Below are 16629 nucleotides of genomic sequence, written 5' to 3'. Positions count from 1 at the left end.
TGTAAACCAGGAAAACATAATTATACAGCGCTGGGTGGTAACCTTATAACCAACCAATACGTGTTCCCTACATGACAACAAGTGGGTTGGCGGAGGGTTAGTGCCCCTTCCCGGAAAACAACTAACTAAAAATACGAACAAAAAGCCTTGGACCAGGACTGACCTAAAGGTGACGACTAAGGACCACACAAAGGACGTGGTACTGGTAGCTACATGGAATGTAAGGGGAGCAAATGAAGAGGTGAGGGTGTGAAAGAGGATGTATGTGAGAGTATGGGAATGGGAGTATGGATGGGGTATATGTGTGGGAGTAAGTGTGAATGAGAGGGCAAAAGAATGAGTGTGTATTTTTGTGAGTAACAGAAAACAAGAGAGTATGGATCAGTTGGAACAATGATTCTGTGGGTAAGATTGAATGCTGGACTACAAATGTGGGCGACTGTGTGCGTGTATTCGCCAAAGCAAGATTGTGCAAGCTGAGTGAGAGAAGAGTTCTGGACAAATGTGGAAGCGTGCATGGAAAAGTCTGAAAGGAATTAGTGTTTTTGTTTGGAGATATGAATGGAAAAGTAGGGAATGTGAAGGTGGATGGAGTAGTTGGTGAGTGGGGTGTGCCTGCAGAGGTGGATGAGAATGGCAGTGCTTTTGTGGACATTTGTGCAGGGAGGGGGTTGGTGATAGATAATACCCACTTCAGGCACACAATGATCCATAGGTATACGTGGCAAGCGATGAGAAGGGTGGGTGGTGAACTGAATGAATGGAAGGCAATGACTGATTATGTGTGTGTGGATGAGAGGATGAGAAGGTGTGTAATGGATGCAAGAGTATATACAGGTTTGGGGAATGGAGTTTCTGACCACCAAAAGTCCAAATGAAATGGAAAAATAGGAGAAGGGAAGGACAGAAAGTAGTAGTTCTTACAAGGAGGGTGGAAAAGTTACAAGAGGAAGGGAAAACAGCAGAATATAAGAGGGAAGTGGAGGAGTGACTGGGTAAATATGGACTGGAGCAGATAGGGGACATAGGTGTGTGCAAGATATTCACAGAAGAAATCTGTGCAGCGTGTGAGGTGGTGTGTGGGGTGAAGAGAAGACGAAAAGGGGTACAGGGAACAGCATGGTGGGATGAAAAGATCAAACAGGCTGTGGCACAAAAGAAGAAAGCATATAGTGAGTGGATGAGAAACAGGGGCGTGGAAGAAGTAGAGAAGCGGACGAGAGTTATATGTAGAGAGGAACAGAGAGGTGAAAGGATTAGTAAGAGATGGTAAGAAGAGAGTGGATGAGGAATTTGGAACTTGAGTGCAAAGTGGAGGGAATTTAAGAAAATGCTCTGGAAAGAGGTAAAGAGAGTTAGACAGGATGACAAAGAAGTTAGTTGGGGAGTGAAAGATAAAAATGGTAGATTACTAGTGGAAAAGGGAGAAAAAGTGAGCAGATGGAGAGAACACTTTCAGGAATTGTTGAACATACAGAATGAAAGTAATGCAAGTGGCTGGGGAATGGCTGGGAGAAGGAGGGATATGAGAAGACAGGTTGACATCAGTAGGATGGAAAATGTGGAAGCAATGAAGAAAGTTAAAATGGGGAAAGCCCCAGGAATTGAGGGAGTGTGTGGTGAAATGCTGAAGTATGGGGGAGAGATAATAGTAGAATGGATGTGGAACATGTGCAGACTGGCCTGGGAGGAAGGTAGAGTCCCGGAGGACTAGAAGTCAGATATAATTATTCCCCTGTACAAAGGAAAAGGGGAAAAAGAAGTGTGTGGTAATCACAGGGGCATTTGTCTACTTAGCATAACAGGAAAAGTACATGGTAGGATACTTATTGACATAGTTAGGGAAATAACAGAGGAATTGGTGAAGAACAGGGAGGTTTTAGGAAGAGAAGAGGTTGTGTAGATCAGATATTCATTCTTAGATCTTTAGTGGAAAAGTTTCTAGAGAGGGGAAAGAAGTTGTATGCAGCCTTCATTGGACAGACAAGGATTGTGGAAAGTATTAAGAATATATGGAGTAGATGGGAAGTTGCTGAATGCCGTGATGAGTATGTATGAGGGTGCTAAGGCTGCAGTGCATGTGGACAGTGAACTATGTGAAGTTTTCTATTTGAAGGTTGGATTGAAACAAGGATGTGTCATGTCTCCATGGTTGTTCAATCTGTAAATGGATGGGGTTATAAAAGAGATACAAGGTAGGGTAGTGGATGTTGGAGCAGCCCTAGTGAGAGAGGGCAGGGTTTGGAAACTCCCTGTACTGTTGTCTGCAGATGATACTGTGTTGTTAAGTGAAGACGAAGGAGAGCTGCATGGTTTGATGGATGAGTTTGGGAGAGTGTGTAAGAAATGGACTCTAAAGGTGAAAGTAGGGAAGAGTAAAGTTATGGCCTACGAGAGAATTGAAGTCAGCGAATGTACGGTGAGGCTGGATGAGGAGGAAATGGAAAATGTGAGTGCGTTTAAGTACTTGGGTAGTGTGATGAGTAAGGATGGAAGTTTAGAAGGTGAAGTGCTTGAAAGGGTACAACAGGAATGAAATGTTGTTGGTTCCTTGAAAGCAGTGATAAGAAACAGCGAACCGAGCATGGAAGTGAAAAAGCTCCTACATGACAGTATTTTAACACCAACTCTAACGTATGGAAGTGAAGCTTGGACCTTGTTGGAGGGACAGAAGTCATGAGTGAGAGCAGTCAAAATAACTTAATTGAGAGGAGCATGTGGAGTCACATGGAGAGACAGACTAACAAATGAGAAAGTGAAGGAGTGTTGTGGAGTGGAGGAGAATGTGATAGGAAGTGTCAGGAGAAACACAATGAGGTGGTTTGGCCATGTGAGTGAGGTGGGGGGGGAGAGGGAGGGGGAGGCCAAGGAGGAGATGGAGGGATGGAGTGGAGAGGTATATGAGAGTAGGGGTGTGAGCTGGGAGCAGGGCAGTGAAATGGCGAGGGACATGGCGACATGGAGGCGATTTTTTTGTGGCCACCCCTTAGGGGATTAAGGCATCTGGCAACAGATAGACAGATAGACAAATTACAAAATAACTACGCTCACTAACAGCAGGCTAAATGACAACTCTGACTCGTACTGGAACTACGAGAAACAATGAGAAACTTCCAAACTACCTAACTACCAAATGCCGTTTCTCAATACAGTACTGATCATGAAGAAGTGCTGGGACAAGGATGCAAAATAAGCTGCAAAAGGGTATAATTATGGACCAAGTTAGAGTAAAATGGGTATAGTTTTCATTTTTAGTACTAGAATATGATACTGTACTCATTTACTGAACTTCCACCTGAGGGGGTGACCTTCAGATTCAGTGAACTTGACTTCCCCTCAATTAGTGTCAGAGTGAGGGTCTTGTATTGTATGATAACTTAAAAGCACAAGATGTAGAGAGACAACCACATGCATCAGTGACTAGACATTGACGAAAGTGGCAACTGGGAGGTGCCTGTTTGCTCCAACTGACCGAATCATTCCAGCTTTAATACAGTAATGTACTGTATTTTATAATTTTTAATACTGCCACAACATGACTACATATATGTTGATATTAACAATCCAATTGAAAATAATTATTTATTTGGTAATCTACTGGAAGGAAGGCAGTGGAAACGGATGTTGTCAGGAATGTATCTACAAATCACCAATGTGATAAGCCACATAATGTCGCAAAATCAAACAATGCTTGTTGGTTCTAAGTCAACGGTGTAATGAATATTCATATGAAGTTGTTGGCTTTAGCCACGTGACTGCTTGAGCAGAATTTTCATGGATTATGTTTGAATGGCAGCAGTAATTTTGGAACAATCCAGGGTTAATGCAATGCCAATTTAACAGAAAAATTAGAGGCTATCACCTATTGGCACTTCCTTCTCCTCCTATTACACCAAAAAGACCTGAGGAATCCCACAAGAGTGTACAGTTATTACTGTCACCCCATGTCTAGTATTGTATGACTGAAAAACATATATGCTATTATATGACTGAAAAACATATAATCACAAACAGATCTACTACCAGCACCTAGTTAAATAACCTGCTTTGATAATAAGGCCAATCAAACAAGAAACAAATAACTCTGCTATACACATATGCTTTCAAAATATTTTTTCCATCCTTACTTCATCCTCCTGGGTTACTAATCTACAATGAGGATGAAGTAAGACCCAGATGGAAAGAATATTTTGAAAGCCTGATGAATGGGAATAGAGGGAGCAGAGCCACTGTAAACATGACTGGTTTTGGGGGTGTGCAGAGAAGGAATGCAGAGCCAGGAAAAGTGACACTTGCACAGGTGAAAAACTCTGTGAAGTGGGTGCAAAATAGGAAAGCAGCTGGGGTTGATGAGGTGTAGGCAGAGATGATTAAGTGTAGTGAAGAGAGAGGAATGAAGTGCTTGTTGGAGAAATGTAAGAAGGATGAGTGAAACTGTGCCAGCAGTGGAAAACGGCTGTGACTGTATCCCTGCACAAAAATAAAGGTGAGTGAAGTGAGTGCAAGAATTATCATGGAATAAGTTTCTTGAGTGTGGTAGGGAAGGAATCTGGAAGAATTATTATAGAGAAAGTAACAGTGATATCAGAAGTCCTGGTGAGTGATGAACAGGGTGGCTTTAGGATGGCAGAGAATGTATGGATCAAATATATGCAGTAAGACAGATAGTGAAGAAGGCTTGTGAGAAGGACCATAAGGTGTTTATGGCATTCATTGATCTGGAAAAAGCATATGACAAAGTAAACAGAGAAGGATTGTGGAAGGTTTTGCACATGTACAGTGTAGATGGCAAGCTGCTAGGTGCCGTCAAGTGTTTTTATGATGGTAGTGAAGCATGTGTAAGGGTAAACGGGCATCTAAGTGAATGGTTCACGATCAGTATGGGTGAGCAACAAGGTTGTGTGATGTTCTCATGGTTGTTCAGTATATGTATATATATATATACCCGTATATATATACATATGGATAGAGTGATGAGAGAAGTAAAAGCATCAGTAATGGAGTGGAGAGAGGGATGGCATTGGTAATGAATGGAATATCTGAAATTTGTTGTATGTTGATGATGCAGTACTCATCACCATCATCTGGACCTCTTTTCCCACCCTAGGGCAAGGTGAGGAGTAGCAATGTCCAGACAGCCCAAATTTGCCCAATCCATTGGGCCACGCTTCCATTCACTCACCATTCAAGCCCCCAAAATCCTGGCTCTATCTGATACGCCAAAAACATTCACCACGATCTGTAGCTTCACATGAACGTATCCGATAGAGTCGATCCCGACACTGTCACATTAAAGGGGTGCCAAATCCCTGATCATGCACTTCTCCTCACAATATTCATCCAGCCAGCTCTATCTCGTCAGTGCTACTTGCAAATATCGGACAAGAACTCGGTAGACTAGTGTAGAGTTTAACTGATGTCTGTGAGCATCGTGCCTCGAGAGTAAATGTTGAAAAGGGTAAAGTGATACTAACTGAGAGAGGTGACTCCCAGTGAGACGTTACAGTGAATGGAGTGAGACTGAAATTGGTGTGAAAGTTCAAATACCTGGATACAGTGACAGAAAAGAGAGGAAAATATGCAAAAGAAGTAGAGAGTAGCAACACAAGGGAGGCAAGTAGCTAGTGCTAGGAAGACCTTGATAAGAAATAGAGGCTTGAGTGTTGCAGCTGCAGAAGGATTACACAGAAGAGTGTTAGTGCCAACTTTGACATACGGATGTGAGACAATGGTGTGGCATGAAAATGAAAAGTCAAGAGTGAGAGCAGTGGAGATGGGACAGCAGAGGAATTATGTGGCGTGCAGAGAGTGGATAGGATACGAAATAACGTGATTCATGAAAGACGTGGAGTGCGGAAGTCTGTAGACACCAGAAGGGAAGAGAGTGTACTGAGATGGTATGGTCATGTGGAAAGAATGGATAACAACAGAGTGGTGAAATAGGTATATCTGAGTGAATTTGAAGGAGGAAAGAGGCAAGGCTGGCCAAGGAGAAGGTGGTGGGATATGGCAGATGAGTGTGTGAGGAAGAAAGGTATGGAAGCTGGTGAGGCTAGGGGACTGACAAGAGATCGAGCTGGCCTGATGCATGTTGTGAGAAGAAGTGCATGATCAGGGATTTGGCACCCCCTATTAACGTGACAGCATCTGGACTGACTCTATCAGATACGTTTACGTAAAGCTACAGAATGTGGTGAATGTTTTTGGAATATCAGATAGTCAGGATTCTGGGGGTTTCAATGATGAGTGAATAGAAGCCTGGCCCATTGGACTGGGCAAACTTGGGCTGTCTGGACGTTGCTACTCCTTCCTCCGCCCTAGGGTGGGAAAGGTCTGGATGATGACAATGATGATACACATATGAAATTTTAATTAGTATTTCATTTGGAAAATACACTGATGTTTCACTAACTTCGCATAGCAGATTTCCAGAACATGCAAAGCAGGTACTAGTGATAGAATGTATACTGCTTACCTTAAGCAACAAGCCTAAGTCAATGAAATTATCCAATACCGACCTGTTTGCCAGGCAAAGGGGACTTTGAGCGTGATAAAGATCTTTGCCGAGACTTTGACCTCTGGCGTGATTTAGATCTTGGTATTGATTTTGACCTTGAGCTTGACCTTGACCTGGACCTTGACCTTGACCTTGAATGAGTGCGAGAGCGGGAGCCGGACAATGAACGGGACCTGGAACCATCAGAACTTGTGCCTTCCCCTTGCAAGCGATGACGTTTCTCTCTCTCTCTGGAATATTTAGATAGGAATTTAATTACCTTACTTGTCACAAACTAGTCCTACAATCATCCGTCCAAACACAAAATATTCTGAAAAAAATATCATCTTCTTATATGCCGCAACAAACTCTTACAATAAAGTGACAATCCATCTCATACAGCTATTATAAGAGTTTGTCAAGCATTCATTCACTACAGCCAATGGATTAACTGCACTGAATCAGGATTTCCCATGGACTACTGGTAACATGTTTACTCTGTTGTCACAAATAATCCATGGGACTCAGCAATGGTCTAATTTACAATAGATATATTAGTCACTGTCACTAGGTGAATATTCTTTCACTGATCTCTTCATTCACTTATTTCATCAGTTTTTAGTCTGAACTATGATGGTCAATCTAACTATGATGGTCAATCTACACAGAAGAAAAAACAGATGTCAGCTGAAGGACAAGTGTCATGAAAAATTATGCTCAAGCATGGTTCCACTACATCACAAATACATAGTAGCACATACATATGCATAGTGGACAACAAACACAAAGAAGATGCATATTGGGCAATGAATACAACGCACATATGCATGTTTGGCAATAAGACACACAAAGGAATGCACAATCAGTAACTCCTGAAAAATTATTGATGCAGTATGCAGCTGGACAAAAGGCCCATCACGACATAAGGTAAGTTGGTGGTGGGATGAGGGTGGAGGGTGTAGAACTGCAGTTAAGGAGAAAAGAAGGCTCTTCCAGGAATGGAAGATGGTTGGTACCAAAGAGGAATACTTGGCTGCCAAGCATAGGGCTATAGGAGAGGTATACAGGGCAAGGACTGAGTCACATAGACTTTTACTCGATAACCTAAATCGTGTGGAATGGAAGAATATGATATTTAAGGTGGGAAATCAGTTAGGATATTATAGGTGAGCAGTGTGTGAAGAATGATGAAGGAAGGGTAGTGGTGAACAGTGTGGATATAAAAGACATATGGGGAGGGCATTATAGCCAGTTGTTGAATGAGGAGTCTGACTGGGACAGGGAAGGTTTGGAGCCAGCAGATCCAGGGTTTGGCCTTTGGCCTTTGACTGCTGCTGCTGCTGTGAGTGAGGTAATAGGTAGGATGCAGGTGGGGAAGGCAGCAGGTGTGTCTGGATTGACTGGTGAAATGTTGAAGGCCTCAAGAGATATAGGAGTGAGGTTAGTCACAGACCTGATAAAAATGATTATACTGTATATGAGTGTGTTGTCCCAGATGATTGGATGAAGAGTGTAATTGTAAATGTGTACAAGGGGAAAGGTGATACCCTGGAAAGAGGAAATTATAGAGGTATAAAGCTTTTAGATCAGATAATGAAGGTAATGGAGAGTATTCTAGAAGGTATGATTAGAAAAAAGAGTGAATACTGATGAGATGCAGTTTGGGTTTATGCCATGCAGGGGGACCACTGATGTCATATTCATTGTTTGACATCAGGAAAACTATGTAGGAAAGAAAAGGGAAGAAGAGTATTTTTGATTGGAGATATGACTGGAAAAGTAGGGAATGTAAAGGTGAATGGAGTAGTTGGTGAGTGGGGTGTGCCTGCAGAAGTCGAGAATGAAAGTGTCCTGGTGGACATTTGAGCTGGGAGGGGTTGGTGATAGTCAATACCCTCTTCAGACACAAAATGATCCACAGGTATATGTGGTGAGTGATGAGAAGGGTGGGTAGTAACCTGAAAGAAAGGAATGTAATGACTGATTGTGTATCTGTGGATGACAGAATGAGAATGTGTGTAATGCATGCAAGAGCATACTGAGGTTGGGGGAGTGGACTTTCTGACCACCACATGGTGGTGGTGAGAGTTAAGGTTCAATTGATATGGAGGAATAGTAGAAGGGAAAGGCAGGAGGAAGTAGTCCATACAAGGAGGGTGGAAAGGTTACATGAGGATGGAAAAAAGGCAAAATATAAGAGAGAAGTGGAGGTGCGACTGGCTAAATATGGACTGGAGCAGATGGGGGACGTGGAAGGGGTGTGCAAGATATTTGCAGAAGAAATCTATGCAGCATGTGAGGTGATGTGTGGGGTGAAAAGATGAAAGGGAATGCAAGGAACAGCATTGTGGGATGAAAAGGTCAAACAGGCTGTGGCAAAAAAGATAGCATAGTGTGGGTGGATGAGAAACAGGCGTGTGGTGGAAGTTGAGAGATGGAAGAGAGAGTTATATGTAGGGAGAAAGAGAGAGCAGAAAAGATTACTGAGAGAGAGTAAGAAGAAGGTGGATGAGGAATTTGGAAGAAATTTAAGTGTACAGTGGAGGGAATGTAGGAAAATGTTTAGGAAAGAGGTAAAGAGAGTTAGACAAGGTGACAAAGAAGTTAGTCAGGGAATGCAAGATAAAAATGGTAGACTGCTAGTGGAGAAGGGAAAAAAAGTGAGCAGATGGAGAAAACACTTTCAGGAATTGTTGAACATACAGAATGAATGTAATGCGAGTATAAGTGGCTGGGGAATGGTTGGGAAAAGGATGGATCAGTGGGATGGAAGTTGTGGAAGCAATGAAGAAAGTCAAAATGGGGAGAGCCCCAGGAACTGATGGAGTGTGAGGTGAAATGCTGAAGCATGGGGGAGAGATAGTAGTAGAATGGATGTGGAAGATGTGCAGATTGGCCTGGGAGGAAGGTAAAGTCCAGGAGAATTGGAAGTATGTAAAATTATTCCCTTTTACAAAGGAAAAGGGGAAAAAGAAGTATGTGGTAATCAAAGGGGCATTTGTCTTCTTAGCGTAATAAGAAAAGTACATGGTAGGATACTTACTGACAGAGTTAGGGAAATAACAAAGGAATTAGTTGGAGACGAACAGGGATGTTTCAGGAGAGGAAGAGGTTGTGTTGATCAGATAATCATTCTTAGGTCTCTAGTGGAAAAGTTTCTAGAGAAGGGAAAGAAGTTGTATGTAGCCTTCATGGATTTGGAGAATGCATATGACAGGGTGGATAGACAAGGATTGCGGAAAGTATTAAGAATATATGGAGTAGATCGGAAGTTGTTGAATGCTGTGAAGAGTATGTATGAGGATGCTGAGGCTGCAGTGCATGTAGATAGTGAACTGAGTGAATTTTTCTATTTGAAGGTTGGACTGAAACAGGGATGTGTCATGTCTCCATGGTTGTTCATGTTGTATATGGATGAGGTTATAAAAGAGATACAAGGTAGGGCAGTGGATGTTGAAGCGGCCCTAATGAGAGAGGGCAGTGTCTGGAAACTCCCTGTAATGTTGTCTGCAAATGATAATGTGTTGTTAAGCGAAGACGAGGGGGAGCCACAAGGCTTGGTGAATGAGTTTGGGAGAGTGTGTATGAAATGGAATCTAAAGGTGAATGTAAGGGGGAGTAAACTTACAGTCTTCGAAAGAAATGAAGTCACTGAATGTACAGTGAGGTTGGATAAGGAGGAAATGGAAAATGTGAGTGCATTTAAATACTGTACTTGGTTAGTGTGATGAGCAAAGATGGAAGTTCAAAGAGTGAAGTGCTTGAAAAGGCACAAGAAGAAGGAGCAGTTGTTGTTTTTTAAGTAATGATAAGAAACAGGGAAGTGAGCATGGAAGTGAAAAAGTTACTGCAGGACAATACTGTGATACCTACTCGAACATATGGAAGTGAAGCTTGAACCTTTTTGGAGGGACACAAGTCATGAGTGAGAGCGATGGAAATGAGTTATTTGAGAGGAGCATGTGGAGTCACAAGGAGAGACACACTGACAAATGAGGAAGTGTAGGAGCATTGTGGTGTGGATGTGAATGTGATAGGAAATGTTAGGAGAAATACACTGAGGTGGTATGGCCACGTGGAGAGGATGGAGAGCATGAGACTGATGAGGAGAGTGTATGAGAGTGAGGTGGTGAGGCGGAGAGGGAGGGGGTGGCCAAGGATGAAATGGGGGGATGAAGTGGAGAAGTATATGAGAGAGGGGTGTGTGGGCTGGGAGCTGGGCAGTGAAAAGGCAGGGGACAGGCCAACAAGGAGGCAATTTGTTTGTGGCCACCTTTATGGGATTAAAGCATCTGCCAATAGATAGACAGATAGAAAAAGGAACTGTACTTTGTTTTCGTTGATTTGGAGAAGGCCTTTGACAGAGTCCCTAGAGAGGTGGTGAAGCGGGCAATGAGAAAGCTTGGCTTGGAGAAGTGGCTGGTTAGGGTGGTTATGGTCATGTATTTGGGTGCTCACACCCAGGTAAAACTGAATGGAGATTTGAATGATGAGTTTTCCATGAATGCTGGTGTGCATCAGGGGTCAGTTTTGAGTCTCTTGTTGTTTATTATGATACTTGAAGTCCCTGCACGTGACTTCAGAAATGGACTCCCATGGAAGATGTTGTATGCTGATGATTTGGTGAAGATTGCAGAGAATTAAAGAGAGATGAAGGAAAGATTTAGGAAGTGGAGAGAGGGTATGGGGCACAAGGGCTTAAGAGTAAATACAGTAATCCTTTCCAGATCCGATGTAATAGAGCCAAAGGCATGTCCGGGACTTGGGAAAAATGCCCCTGGACAGGTACTTACAGACCCCAACCCAACCTAACTTTGAAAGTCACCTAAATAGCTCCCTACCAGACTTGCACAGCACCTATTTAAGACTCTATGCACACAAATAAGGGACATAAACCATAAAATAAATGAAAAGTAACCAGAGAATGAGAAATTAAAAGTGAGTAGGGAAAATATTTATCAGTGTACAGTACAATCCCAGTTAACTGAGAAGCTTGTGGAATTTGCCTTCCCAGTTACTGATTTATCCCAGGTATCTGATATTACTGTATATACTCATACACAGACTATATCATTGCAGTTTATACAATACCACTCGTATCCAGGGCCACACTAACATTTTTCCATTGAAATAACCTAAAACACAACCAACTGATGCAACACACTTGGTTGCAGTGGCTTGCGGTAGTGCAAAGTGCACACAGTAAGTCTGTTTTAAATATTATTCATTACAGTATTTTATTCATCAAACAAAAATTACCTTTAGTAATAAATCTATCTATCTATTGCCAGACGCCATAATCCCGTAAGGGGTGGCCATTTGACTTTGAGTTAGCTGTTTTACAGGGAAGGGCACTAACCCTCCACCAACCCACTTATTAACACATAGGGAGCATGTATGGTTTGGTTATATGGTTACCACCCAGCGTTGTAAATGGTTTCTTGGCTTACAGGAAACCATTAGGCTTGTCACTCAATGTAAAGCCACCTGAAAAAGAAAGAAAAGCAATAAGAAGTGACAGGAAAAATGGAAGAAATAGGAAGAGAGGAGGGCAGGCACAGAAAAACAATGATAAAGGCTATGGAAGAAGTAGGCAGTACAACATCAAGTGCATGGATGATGGTCGCCACCACCTACCACGAGTAATAAATCTTGAGCATTTATTGGAGAACAGATGATGTGAAAAGAAGTGTTCTGCAACACAGTTATCACGACTCCCTTGCTCACAGTTGTGTATACATGCCGTGGCCCAAGCCTAACCACTTGGGGAAGGCAGTGGATCAGTCAGTAGAGAGGTGGCCTGCAGTCCTACTGGACCCAGGTTCAAATCCCCGCTGGGGCAGGGAACAGTTTAAGGATTTGAATTTCATAAAAACAGACTTTCCTGATCTACCAGAAGTCCTGCTGATGTGTCATAAAAATACCTCCGCTAATACCAATACACCAGTTCTGTATGAGACAGCCCTAGCGTGTATTCAGTATGGACGGTGGGTGTTAGTGTCGAAGTGGTAACATGTAGAGGTATATGGTATGTAGGATGACTACTGGGCCTTGGAAGCAGGCTGTGAAGCCTATGCCCAGAGTCGGACACATTGAAAAGAATATTCCTCACGACCACCATCACCATCCCTCACTCACCACTCAGCTGTTTTGCAGATAATACGGTAAATACAAAGAAATTGCAAGCACAGTAATTTTGTGAAATAGCCTAAAATAAATGTTTCATTTCTATCAGCTAGTTTTTCTTCTCTGTCAGTGCAAATGTGTTCTAAGTTGACATCATCTTAGAACACATTTGATGACAGTGATGATGCAAATGCGTTCTAATACAATATCAGCTTAAAACATCTGATGACAATGCAAATACGTTCTAAGGAGACATCATCTTAGAACACATTTGATGACTGCAAATGGGTTCTAAGATGACAATCTTAAAACACATTTGATGCCAATGCAAATACGATTTAAGATGACATCATCGTAAAATGCATTTGCTGACAATGCAGATGCGTTCTAAGATGATAATTTTGGAACACATTTGATGACAAAGCCAATGCAAATGCATTCTAAGATGATATAATTTTAAGATGCATTCGATGCCAAAGCAAATGTGTTCTAAGATGACATCTTAGAACGGATTTGATGACAATGCAAATGCATTCTAAGATGACATAATCTTAGAATGCATTTGCATTGGCAGAAAAGATAAATTCTAGCTAACAGAAATGAACCACTGTTTTTATTTGACAAAATTACTGTACTTGCAATCCCTACATATTTACTGTATTACTGTATTTGCAAAACAGTTGAGTGGCGAGTGATGGATGGAGTGACGGCGGTCAGCGAGGGCACATACACAAAAATAAGAGAGTTGTGAACTCGTGATTACTGCAGAACACTTCTTCCCAAATCATCAGTTCACCAATAATTGCTCATGATTTATTTCTATAGTTTATTTTTCCATGTTTTTATATATAAAATGAATAATATTTAACAGAATGGACTTGCTACGGTATGTTATGTAAGATGCTGAAAGCAAGTGGGTGGTTAGAGCTGGCTGGTTAGGTAGAAAACTGCACTGGTACAACACATTTTCAGCCAATGAAGAATATACATTTTTTCACTAGAATTATTCATCTTGCTTTTCACACACACACACACACAATTAGCTCTGGGTCCCTGGGATTTCATAACTTATGGAATTTCCTACGTTAAATTGTGTTATCAGTCTTACAAAGTTCTCCACTTTCAAGACTGTTGCATTTGTACAGGTTTTGTTTCAAGGTGACCACAATGTGTTAAGATCACTGACCTCTATAATATGGAGAGGCTATCTCCGCAGCGAGTGTGTAGCTTTGGCCGCCACATTGAAACACCACCATTCATCGCCTCCACAATTGTAATGCAATTGGGTCACTGTTCTTAGCTTGCTGTTTCTGTTTCGGTGTTGCTTACATAAGCTAAGCAGTGGGCCATGGCATTATACGTTCCGAATTCATCAGCTGATTTCAAAAGATGTGGGCGTCGGTGGAGCAGATAAACAACATCAGTGCCACCCTCACCCCCTGGCGGCTGTTAAACAAACTACGTAGTGCTACCCCAGAGAAAGCCTCTCCATATTATAGAGCTAAGTGGTTAAGAATAATTTGCACTTTAGGCTTCAGAGTACAAATCACGAATCAGGACAACACAACACAACAGAGAGTGCTTGTTTACTGACTGATGGTGGAAAGCTGACTGGTAATTAAAGATTTGTGGACGTATGTAGGGTGACTAAACAAGAGGAGGGGGAAGAGGCGGAGTAGGGCTGGAAAGGGGATTAACTAGGAAACGACCTTGACTAGAAATGCCTTCACTTTACATCCTCTGACTTCACCCAGTCACACGTGACTAACCTGTGCTAGGGTGGCCAATGAAAGTAGCACACACTTTTGTTATTTATATACTTGTCAGTCCGTGAATTTTCCCATCTGTCTGATCATTCCGGTTGCCTGGTAACCGGATAATTAGGATTATACTGTACAGTGTACTTACAACACATCCGTGACTGTCACGAAAATTAACCTGCCTCCTCTATGGCTCTGACAGTGATGAAGGTACACTTGAAGCACGTACAGTAAGCCAGTGCTGTGCTGCACTTAATCCTTTGCACTGTGAATTATAAATGTTTAACATGGCACATTCTGTTCTTACTTGTGCCATGCCAGTTGCAACACGCCAGTGCTGCACTCTGCACTTAATCCTTTGCACTCTGAATTCTAACTTCTTAAAACTGCATAATACTGTAAGTTCCCATGTGGTCTAGTGGTGAGGTATTGCAGTTTATGCACTGATTATTCACGAGCGTCCAGTCACAACAGTAGGTAGGCGGGAACTGGGGAGGGGAGGATGCAGGGGCACTCTGCTGTGTGCCAAAACACAGCTGTTCATCACTGTGTGGCATTTTTTATTTTTTTTTTATTTTAACGTTTTTTGGCCATTTTTGGTGTCCAAGGACCTAAGCCCCAAATGTCCGGGACTTGGGCATCCGGGTCTTAAAGGGATTCCTGTACAGATAAAACAAAAGTGATGATATCAAGGGTTGGTGGTGTTAGTGGCAAAGGAGAAGGAGAGTGGCCATGTGCAATTTGCTACAAGGCTGTGGGAAGTACTGTAATTCCACCTTGTGCAGTGTTTGTGATATGTGGGTGCATAAGAGATGTAGTGGTATTAGAGGTAGACTGCAAGATAATGCTGATCTGATGTGTGCAGTGTGTCAAGGAGAGCAGGTGGAACTGTCAGGCATGAATGGACTGATGGTGAGTCTCATGAGTGCATGGAAGAGGTTTGTTATTTGGTAGAAATGTTATGTGCTGGAGAAGAGAATGGAGCTAGCTCTATGACTAGGGTGAGGAGTGGTTGGAAGAAGTTCAAGGAGCTGTTGCCTCTCCTGACACTGAGATGGCTCTCCCTACGTGCTAAGCGATTTTTGCATGCAGCACGTATTGGGAGCGTAATGCTGTATGGTAGTGAGACCTGGGCAGTAAAGGAAATGGATATTCGTAGGCTCAAATGTACAGAAATGACAGTGATAGGATGGATGTGCAGTGCATCCGTGAGTGCAAGGCCTGGGGGGCTGGGTTTACAATGGAAGAGTTGAGAGGTAGGATGGGACTGGAGTGTATTGGTGTTGTCATGAGGAGAGGTAGATTGAGATGGTTTGGGCATGTGGAGAGGATGGAGGATGATAATTGGGTGCAAAAAGTGAGATGGGTTAATATTGGGGGAGGCGGTGGCTGAATCAGTAGAGAGGCGGCCTGCAACCCTAATGGACCCAGGATCGAATCCCAGCTGGGGCAGGGAACAGTTTAAGGATTTGAATTTCCTAAAAGCACACTTTCCTGATCTGCCAGATGATCCGCCGACATGTAAAAATACCCCCACTAATACCAATACACCAGTCCTGTATGAGACAGCCCTAGCATGTATTCAATATGGAAGGTGGGTGGTAGCGCCGAAGTGGTGACATGTGGAGGTGTAGGAGGACTAATTGGCCCTGGGATAGGTCACTGCCCCCAAGAAATAGGCCTTGAAGCCTTTGCCCAGAGTCGGGGGGGGGATGTGAGGGGTAAACCAAAAAAGACCTGGGATGAAGTCATTAAGTGCAAACTTAGGGTTAAGGGACTGAACAAGGAGGCTGCCAGAGACTGAGCAGCAGAGACAGCCACCATTAGGTGACCAAAGCCGACGCATGCAAGCATGTTCGAGCCTTCAAAAATGAATGAAAAACGAAGTAATTAAGTATGATTATACTGTATCACTCCACAAAGGATGCTTGATGTCATACAAGAGATGAGAGAGAATGGTGTAGAAGAGTGTCTTACTGTACAGCTGTAGTATGATGAAACTGAGAGAAGCAAAGAAGAAAAATGGTGAAATGGTTGCTCAGAATTAATGAATCATCCTCATCATCATCCGGACCTCCTTTCCCACCCTTGGGTAGGGTGAGGAGTAGCAATGTCCAGAAAGCCCAAATCTGCCCAATCCAATGGGCCACGGTTCCATTCACTCACCACTCAGGCCCCCGGAATACCGACTCTATCTGATATGCCAAAAACATTCACCATATTTTGTGGCTTCACATAAATATATTC

At 42.7% G+C, this 16629-nt stretch overlaps 1 protein-coding gene across 1 annotated transcript in view; it reads right to left on the bottom strand.

The window, feature by feature from the left end:
• The window catches only part of LOC145399832 (uncharacterized), a 195256-nt gene that overhangs the window by 52143 nt on the left and 126484 nt on the right, over positions 1-16629 (bottom strand). Inside the window, exon 16 of the mRNA XM_080272399.1 lies at positions 6519-6747. Within this exon, the coding sequence (XP_080128525.1) occupies positions 6519-6747 (229 nt within the window). The remainder of the gene's footprint in view (positions 1-6518; positions 6748-16629) is intronic.

Source organism: Coenobita brevimanus, chromosome 50 (assembly GCF_032717465.1).
Source record: "Coenobita brevimanus isolate Jiangsu-jjx chromosome 50, ASM3271746v2, whole genome shotgun sequence".
Taxonomy (NCBI): domain Eukaryota; kingdom Metazoa; phylum Arthropoda; class Malacostraca; order Decapoda; family Coenobitidae; genus Coenobita; species Coenobita brevimanus.
The sequence above is the reverse complement of the archived record's forward strand: the minus strand, read 5'-3'. Positions and strand labels throughout refer to the sequence as shown.